General features: G+C 45.8%; 1 protein-coding gene across 1 annotated transcript; it reads left to right on the top strand.

The window, feature by feature from the left end:
* The first annotated feature begins 5 nt into the window (after positions 1-5).
* mpnd (MPN domain containing) lies at positions 6-8,684 on the top strand. The gene is made up of 13 exons (XM_031743529.2): positions 6-147; positions 522-724; positions 824-1,045; positions 4,099-4,198; positions 4,295-4,373; positions 4,455-4,551; positions 4,636-4,708; positions 4,801-4,877; positions 6,001-6,169; positions 6,988-7,058; positions 7,427-7,516; positions 7,609-7,701; positions 7,772-8,684. Exons 1-13 carry the CDS (start codon positions 144-146, stop codon positions 7,856-7,858), a joined length of 1,365 nt encoding a protein of 454 aa, XP_031599389.1. The 5' UTR covers positions 6-143; the 3' UTR covers positions 7,859-8,684.
* Positions 8,685-9,326: the final 642 nt, after the last annotated feature.

Here is a 9,326-nt window from a genome sequence, read left to right as displayed (position 1 = left end):
GAGAGGGGGGGACGGTAAAGCAGCACAACGAGGAAACCAGCCGCGCAGCCGCGGACGCCTTCAGCTCGTTCTCAACAACCACCGGACACGGACCGGGAACGAGCCGCTCACACCGGGCCGCGCACAGGCTCGCTCCCTGAGACATGGGTGAGGATAACGGAGCTCTGGGTGAGGGTGGGGGGTGAGGGGGTGAACGGCAGGCCTGTTGTCAAGTAGCAGGAAACAAAGGCCCGCCGAGCTCGTGAATCCACGAAAGGCGAGTTTCGGTTTCCTCCTCATCACGTGTGCACGCGCTTATTATCATTGAGCTCCTGCGGTTATGAAGGATGCAGGCTGCCATGAACCTGTCAGTAATGCGCGTTTGTTTGTTTCTGATCTGCCTCTGAAACACAGTCAGTCTGCAGTCAGTCTACACATACACACGTAAACGCAGCAATGTGACGTTCACAGCCTGCTGCATGAGAATACCGTTCATGCATTGTACCAAGCCAACATCCTAGTTTTACTTTGTGCTTCCACAGGGTCAGAGCCACCCAGCTCTCCACAGGTGGTGGAGGATGGAGGAGAGGAGGATGAGGAGGAGCTAAGCGGAGGGGAGGAGGCAGACTTGCGGTCCAGCTCAGGCCGGGGCTCCCTGCTCACCCGCAGGGGCATCACCCTCAGAGTGCTCCTCAAGGATGGCCTGGTGGAGCCCGGGGACGGCGTGCTAGCCATACACTATCTGGTAATAACACATAGCAGTTATGTGAACATGATTCTGACTCACCACAGTATGCGTGACTTGACAGGAAGTCATAAACTCCTTCTTTCTCTCCTCCTGCAGGGTAAGAACTTTGTGGGAGACCTGCTGACTGATGGGAAAATCCGATGGGTGGAGACCGGCCAGATCTTCAACTCCCCCAGCGCCTGGGCGACTCACTGCAAGCGCCTGGTGAACCCAGCCAAAAAGTCTGGCTGCGGCTGGGCGTCGGTGCGGTACCGGGGACAGAAGCTGGTCCAGTACAAAACCACCTGGCTGCACAAGTACCAGCCCAGTGCCGACATGGTGAGAGGAGCATGACTGAAGGGGAGCATTCCTAATATTTGGTGCCTCCATTACAGAATGTATTTTTAAAAATGGGTTAGTACAGATTTCTAAGCCTATTTTATTGTTCTTGCTTTTAGACTTTAAACTGAGTTTGTAATGTTTAAAGTCTAATAATTAAGTCATGACCTTGAGTTTCCTCTCACCTGTGTTACTCATGAACACGTCCTCTCACTGCTCCTCTGGTCACATGACTTACAGGAAGTAATATCTGTGAGAATATCACTCTTTCCCAAAGCTCTTTTTCCATTTCACCGATGAAGTAAAGCACAACACATCCACCTTGTGACGCTTGTTTACAGTATAAACAACTCATATTTTTAGTAACTGTGATGAATACAGGAAAAAATTATTATAAACACAGATGTCAAAGTAAAACTCAGAACAGGTATAAGAAATTAACAGTGTTACTAAAAGTGTAAAGGTTTAGACGTCTACTAAGATGATTACTTAGTAGACGTTATAAACATTTAAACCTTTACAGGATTATAATTTCTTAACTGTGTGAAGAAGATAGTTTTTATTTTCTTATCTAATACATGAAATTTCAGCTCTGGCAGTGAAACCACGTAAAAACTGCACGTTGTCGTGGTGTAACACAGAGCCAGCGCCGTTATGTCTTGTCCAGCCTGTCGCCTGCAAATGAACTAAGACGATGAAGCGATTTAAAGATGTAAAAATGAAAAACGGTGGTTAGCATTGTTGCCCCACAGCGAGAAAGTCCTTGTTCAATTCCACCATCAGGTCAGGGTCTTCCTGTTTAGAGTTTGCATGTTCTGTTCATGTTTCCGGGTTCTCCGACTTCCTCCCACAGTCCAAAGACATGGAGTTAGTGGGGATAGGTTAATTGTAAATTGAGAGTGCGAATAGAGAGAGATTTAGATTAGATAAAACTTTATTTATCCCTCGGGTGGGCTCCTCCGGGAAATTCAGTTTCCAGTAGCACAGCACCGACAGAAGTTGCAGAATGTGAGCAGAAATATACTAAATATACACATATATAAATACAGAGTATACAATAGGGATAAATAGAATAAATAGGAATAACAATACCAGGGAATTGCACGTTTCAACTATTGTGAGTCTATTGCACCGTTGGATATTAAAAAAAAAATAAATAATATATATATATATATATATATATATATATATATATATATATATATATATATATATATATATATATATATATATACATATATTTATATATATATGTATGTTAAACCAGAGTGTCCAGCTTCATGCCAACCACAGAGCCAGCCTTCCTGATTAGTTTTTCCAGCCTGGACCTGTCCTTCTTTGCTGTGCTGCTCCCCCAGCACACCACAGCATAGAACAGTACTCCGGCAACCACGACTGGTAAAACATCCTCAGGAGCTTCCTGCAGATGTCGAAGGACCTCAGTCTCCCGAGGAAGTACAGTCTGCTTTGGCCTTTTTTATACAGTTTGTGTGACTCCATGTAACAAAGTTCCTCACCAGACTCCTGTACTCCTCTTCCTGGTCATCCCAGATACACCCCATGATGGCCCTGTCGTCCGCAAACTTCTGAATATGGCATGATTCAGAGTTATAGCAGAACTCAGAGGTGTGTACAGGGTGAAGAGAAGAGGGGACAGCAGAGTTCCCTGTGGTGCTCCTGTGCTGCTGACCACAGTGTCAGACGTGATGTCCTTCAGTGACGTACTGTGGTCTGTCAGTGAGGTAGTTGGAGATCCAAGTGACCAGGCAGGGGTCCACCTCCATCCTGTCCAGTTTCTCCTGGAGCAGACAGGGCCGGATTTTATTCAAGGCACTTGACAAAGTCAAGAAAGGATCCTGACCGTGCCTTTTCCCTTGTCCAGGTTTGAGTGGGCTCTGTGTAGGAGGTACAGGATGGCATCCTCCACGCCGACATCCGCCTTATATGCGAACTGTAGTGGATCCTGGGCATGTTGTACCTGTGGTTGGAGGAGGTTGAGAAAGAGCTGCTCTAGAGTCTTCATAAGATGTGACGTCAGTGCCACCGGTTGGAAGTCATTCAGCTCATTGGGCTGGTTCTTTTTGGGGACCGGGACGATGCAGGATGTCTTCCAGAGGGCGGGCACTCTCCTCAGTAGCAGACTGAGGTTGAAGATTCTTTGTAGCAGCTCCCCAAGTTCAGCAGCACACGCCTTTAGTGTCCTAGGACACACCTTGTGTGGGCCTGCTGCCTTGCTGGGGCAAAGCTTCCTCAGTTGTCTCCTGACCTGGTCCACTGTGACACTGGGAGTGGATTGGAAGGTTGAATGGTTGTCTGTGTCTATGTGTTAGCCCTGTGACAGACTGGCGACCTGTCCAGGGTGAACCCTGCCTCTTGCCCTAAAGACAGCTGTGATAGGCTCCAGCCCACCCGCGACCCTGACAGGGATAAGCGGGAGAGGATGGATGAATGGAAAATCTTTTTAATCACACTGTGAAATACATCGTGTCCTTTTTTTAGACACTTATTTATTAACAGCCTCTTAACCACGTCTGCAGCGTGACACCAGGGACATTTTGTCTCTTAGAAAATGTAAATGTGAAAGCGAGCCCATATTCAAAACATTTATTAACTTCCTGTAACAGAAGGAACACTTGATCCGTGTCACATCGTGAGCTGGACCAGTATATATTTTTCTCATAGTCTAAAATCCCCGGTTTGCAGAAATGTGGAGTGATGGTATAAGTACTCGGAAAGACCCTTTTAAACAGATGTGGTGTTAAAAATAAGGAGTGGTTCTAATGTTTTGTCAAAGGGCGATCGAGCCTTTAAACATATTAAAACAGGCCAGGCCGTGAAAATAGAATAAAGGTTGTGGTTTGACACGACAGTTAGCTGGTGCTGACTCACATGCTGACGGGGAAAAAGGAAACGCAAAGAAGAAGAAAAATGTGATGGTGAAATCGATTTGGAGTCTCTGCCAACAGGAAATGATGAAACATTCATTACAGTAAGGTAAATCCAGTGTGACCAGAACTTTACTTTGACATTTGTTTTACTTCCTGTGATGTCAGAGCTTGGTGAGTGAGGAAGATGATGACGAGGATGAGGAGGAAGGAAAGGCAGCTGTGCAGGCAGACGACAAGAACAAAAACACCAAACCCGGACTACATGGTATCATTTCCTCCTCTCCCTCCTCCTCCCTCTGCCTTTCCCTCCTCCTTTCCTCCCCCCTCCCCTCCTCTCATCCTCATCTGTTCGATATTACAGATGTGATGGTTTCACGGAGGACTGACAGAGAGAGAATTCCCGTCAGATATTGCACTTTGGGCACCCGAGATGCTGCCAGGTACCACCTTACCTGACTTCTTTCACAGCTCTGTGCATGAAGCGAATCAGAGTACGATGAAAGGTGTGCTTGTGTCCTCAGAGATCCACACACACTAGTGGAGCTGTCAGCCTTCTCAGCCATCAACAGGTTCCAGCCTTTCAATGTAGCCGTGTCCAGTAATGTGCTGCTGCTAATGGTGAGCATTAACACGCTTTCAAGCAGACCAGCTTCACACTGATCACAGGTAAAGAGACTAACTTGCCCACTTCTCCCGCTGTAGGACTTCCATTGTCACCTGACCACCAGTGAGGTGGTGGGATACCTCGGGGGACGATGGGATACCAACACGCAGCGTGAGTGCGACTTTATCCAACAAAAGAGAGCATAGTGATCAAATCAGCAGAACGCCGGGCTAAAGCTGCCCTCCTCTCGCTCTGTATTTCAGTGCTGACGGTCTTGAGGGCTTTCCCGTGTCGGACCAGGCTGGCAGACAGAGACTCGGCTTCCGCTGTTGAGGAGGAGGTAACGCACGCAGAAACACAGAGGTGGAAAAACCCACTTAAAACACTTACAAGCTGCAGTTTACAGCCTGGCAGCACGCAACACACCACACAAACCAAAGAAAATGTGCTTGAATCTTTGCCTGCGAGCTGAAGGTTGTTGCTGTTGATGTGTCTGCCTTTAAAACGATGTACAACAACACAAGTGTTTAGTAGTTTCTTGCATCTGAGATGCGAGTCTTCGAATCTGAAGTCGAGCAGAAGCTACAGGAATGCAAAGACTCTGCAACCAAGTTGTTCTTGGCTTTGACGTCTACCTGAGACTATCTTAGCTTTTAGTTTGCAACACACAGTTTATTATAATGCAAAACTGTCATATTTACTTTGAGTTTTAGTGTATTTTTGGATTGTATTGAATCTTTATTTTGAACATGTTTAAATAGCATAAGAACAATGAAAGAGGAAAAAAGAGACAAACAAAGGAAAACAAAGCAATAATAATTATAAATAACTTACATGTTCAAAAAGGAGCAGGAAGAAGCATGAACTTATTTAATCCCACCCCCTTTTCACTATTTAGTACCTCATAGTCTAGATTCTGGTTCGTCCGACTCTGAGGAGCAGGCAGCAGCAAGGACGATTCCCTGGTTTGATCGGTTTGTGCTCCTGTTGGCAGAGTTGGGAGGAATCGTTTCAGTTAGTTGCGAGTCTGAGGTCGCACAGGATTATTTGACTGTTTGAATATCATTGGATATTCAGTACTGGTGCGCCTTTTAGCCCTGACCGCACTTGTTACCACATGCAGTGATCCGATTGGTCAGATCTGTTTATTCACGTGTGAAAAACTGGGGAAAAAAATGTAGCTTGATCCAAAAAAAAAAAAAAATCTGCAAATTTGTCCTGTGAAATTACACAGTTGGTGTGAACAGCTGCATGAAGAACAGATGAGTCCGAAAAATAGTTTTAACACTTGGAGCATTTTCACGACTTTTACGTGTCCGGAGTGTAAAAGCCTTCAGGCTTACAAAGTACAGCCAAAAAAATCAGAGCAGTAGTTTTTCTGTGATTTCTTTGATTTGATCCGATAAACATGAAAATCAAACGAGCCGTCCGTCATTGTTTCTTTGTTGTGCTTGCCGTCTCAGATTTGTCAGAACCTGTTCATGCGTGGGCTGTCGTTGGTGGGCTGGTACCACAGTCACCCGCGAGGTCCGGCCCTGCCGTCGCTGCAGGACATCGACTCACAGATGGACCATCAGCTGAGGCTGCAGGGCTCAAACAACGGCTTCCAGCCCTGCCTGGGCATCATCTGTGGTACGTCCTTCATAACGGTGCTGCAGATCAGGTTCACTGAGTATTAATCGGTGCACTGCACTTCAGACGGGATGATGTATTTAAACTATTTTAAGAAAGATGTTAGTAGATCGCAGGATTATACGCACATTTCAGAGTTCTACAGGATGTAACAGCTTTATAGAGTTGAGGTTTCAGCAGATGTTGCAAGATAACAGGTGTCAGTATCAGCCTTGCAAGCAGTGTTGCATTCAAGGGTAATGTGGGAATTTGTCGAGAAAATAAATGAAAAACGAGCTGTAAACAGCTGGAGCTTCACTGTAGCAGGAACAAATGATGAAGGTGTACCTAATGCATTTTAATTATTATTAATATTACAGAGTATAATTATTAATGTTTGCAGTATAATACATTTGAATTAAGCATCAGGTAGGTAGGGTTCTGTAAGTGCATGGAGACACAAACTCAAAGGGTCAAAGGTCAGTAAAAGATCCAAACTCGGAGATGGGGTTTCCACTTTTATGGTCAGTATTTTCTATGAAATACGCTCGCTGTCATGAAGCTTGGTTCTGTTGTTGGAACGTGATACTAAAACCTCAGTGTGTGTGAGCACAAAGCTCAACATGGCCTCTGTCAGACTCACAAAGCCGTGATCAGATCCTGACATCTATTTATACCACAGCTCACAGTGAAGCCTGTTAATGGTCAAATCTACATGTTGATATAGGTTTGTGTTTGCAAACAGAAAAAATATAAGAACTCCCTGAAACTGGCTCCGTGTCATCACACACGCAGCCTCGGGGTTTGGTGGCTGAGCTTTCATCTCTTTTCTCTTTCAGGTCCGTATTATCACGGAAATCAAGGCGTGGCATCAACAATAACTCCATTTTGGGTCGTGCCGCCACCTGAGGTGAGTGCTGCAAGTGTTTGAACTGGTCCCCTTCACCTAAACGTACAGCCTGGAGCCAGAACTGGCCCATCAAAGGGTCTCATAATGAGTTGTTCAGTTTCGAAGCCTTAGTCGTGGCCATCGTTGGCTCAGTCCACAGAGGCTCTGTACAGCAGCGTTTCTTTGTAACGTGGAAATTTCAGACGTGCTGTCGTTGACCTTCTCATGAAGCTGCTTATCGTCAGTTTGTATTAAAGTGTGACCGTTTTCAGAATAAACTCAAGCTTCTTAAGAGGAAATGGAAATCTGTTTAGAGGTCAGCAGGTTAGGTTGCAGTGTCAGATGAAACGGGTTTGAGTTTTTCTGACACATGTGGTCTCTTTCTGCAGCAAAGACCTAATGACTACGGCATCCCAGTTGCTGTTGAGGTCACTTACGTACAGGACAACTTCCTCACCAGTGATGTTCTTAATGAGATGGTATGATACTGCAAGATGCATCGTATGAAAAGACTGGAAAAAGCTTCTGTGATGCTGTAACTAATAAAAAAACAAAACAAACCTCTGCATAGATGCTGCTGGTCGACTACTACAGGGCAGCTCCTGACCTCGTCCAGTTCAACCAGTACTGGTGTCCTGATACGACCATGCTGGACAAAATTAAGGTGAGTTAAAGTCTCGCTGTGTACCTGATCAGATTGCATGCCGGCTGACTGAGCTCGTCCTCCTCCTCAGGGCTCTCTGAGTTGCCACGCTCCCAAAGACCAGGCCTACTCTCAGATCCTGGAGCACGTCTACAGTCAGCTGGGGAGCATGCACTGAACGGATCACCGTCGTTCACTTCAAACGCCTTTCTTTTTTTGCAGAGCTTGCAGGATTGGTGTGAAATACAATGTAAACCCTGCTTTACAAACATATAGATGCCTCGATTGCTCGTACATTAGAGTGATATTTACCTGTAATACAGCATTATCGTGAGATCAGACAAATACATTACAGTGGCTGTGATATTAGCTGCCCCAGAAAGTTGTTTTTATTAGAGGAGACCCAAAAAGCAGCATGTTAGAAAACATGAGACCTCGCTCTTCTGCCTCAGGACACTACCCAGAACCACGTTGCAGAAGACAAATCGGCCTTTTACCTTCTACGCATGGACCTAAAGTATGTGCCTGTCTGTGCCAGTAACCTGTGGCAATGAGCAAATATCGACAGATATATACAACGTGAACTTTTATGTCTTATAATTGCCTTTTATTGACAAAGCCAATGGATCGGCGTTTGGGGAAAAGTGAAAAGCAGTGCAGAATCTACGACAGCGACCTTAAGTGTGCTCTGCAGCCGGGTTTGTAAGTGCATCAAGTCCGCTGTGCCACAAGTTAATTTTTCAGTTTCACTAGTGAAGTGAACAGGTGTGTGTCTGTGTTTGTGCCAGCGTGTTGTGAACGTGCCCGTCTACTGTCTTCCTGTCAGGTTGTGTGAAACTTGAGTCCTGTTGGTTAGGAACACACATTTGCTTCCTCTCTACCTGTACTGTATTTATTACTGCCTGTGGATTGTAGAGGTACATCTTTGAGGACAGAGCAATGCCTTAAGCCTGCTGATTGATGATCCACAAAGCATTAAAATATACACACTGGAACTATTTAAACACAAGTGTTGGTTATTTTTTCCCCTTCAGTCTAAAACACACTGCTCCAAAGAAATAAAGGGACCGGAGAACAGCAGGGCCGACACCAACAACGGATTCTGACCTCATTTTGTTAGTGTCCTTGTTGCTGTTGGTAACAGGAGATGGTACCTGCAGCCTATTCAGGCTGCACAGGTAGTCCAGCTCCTCTGTGCCTTCCCAACAATAGACAGGGCAGGTCTGTCACGACAGGGTGACACTCGCTGTGGTTCTCAGTCATCCGGCTCATCGTGGTCTAAGGAGCTCGGAAAGAAAAGCGGGTGTGGGTCACAGTCGGCCAAGGAAAGATGATAGGGTGGGGGCTAGGTCTCACAATGGGCTCACTTGAAACTTTGGCTGATTGTGACCCACACCCGTTTTCACACCTTGGCTCGTGTGATTAGGTAGAGGATCAATAGGGGTTCCATGACCCTCCTGGGGACACTCCCATAGGGCTTAAAATCTGGGACTTTCCACCAGTTGCTCTTAGAACTGAAGAAGCTTCAGTTCTAAGCTTCAAGGAAACTTGAAACTGCTCATCTCCTGATATCTCCACCTATCAATGCTTCATCCTGGTGGAGCTGGATGATTGCACAGGTACTGTAGGCTCCTCCTACCAGAGAA

The sequence above is a fragment of the Oreochromis aureus genome, linkage group 23, assembly GCF_013358895.1.
Source record: "Oreochromis aureus strain Israel breed Guangdong linkage group 23, ZZ_aureus, whole genome shotgun sequence".
In the NCBI taxonomy this organism is placed as follows: domain Eukaryota; kingdom Metazoa; phylum Chordata; class Actinopteri; order Cichliformes; family Cichlidae; genus Oreochromis; species Oreochromis aureus.
This window is presented reverse-complemented; position numbering and strand designations above follow the sequence as displayed.

Coding starts and splice junctions, on each gene's coding strand:
- mpnd (XM_031743529.2), top strand. Junction 6,170..6,987: donor CTGCCTGGGCATCATCTGTG/GTACGTCCTTCA, acceptor TTTCTCTTTCAG/GTCCGTATTATCACGGAAAT. Junction 7,702..7,771: donor CCATGCTGGACAAAATTAAG/GTGAGTTAAAGT, acceptor CCTCCTCCTCAG/GGCTCTCTGAGTTGCCACGC.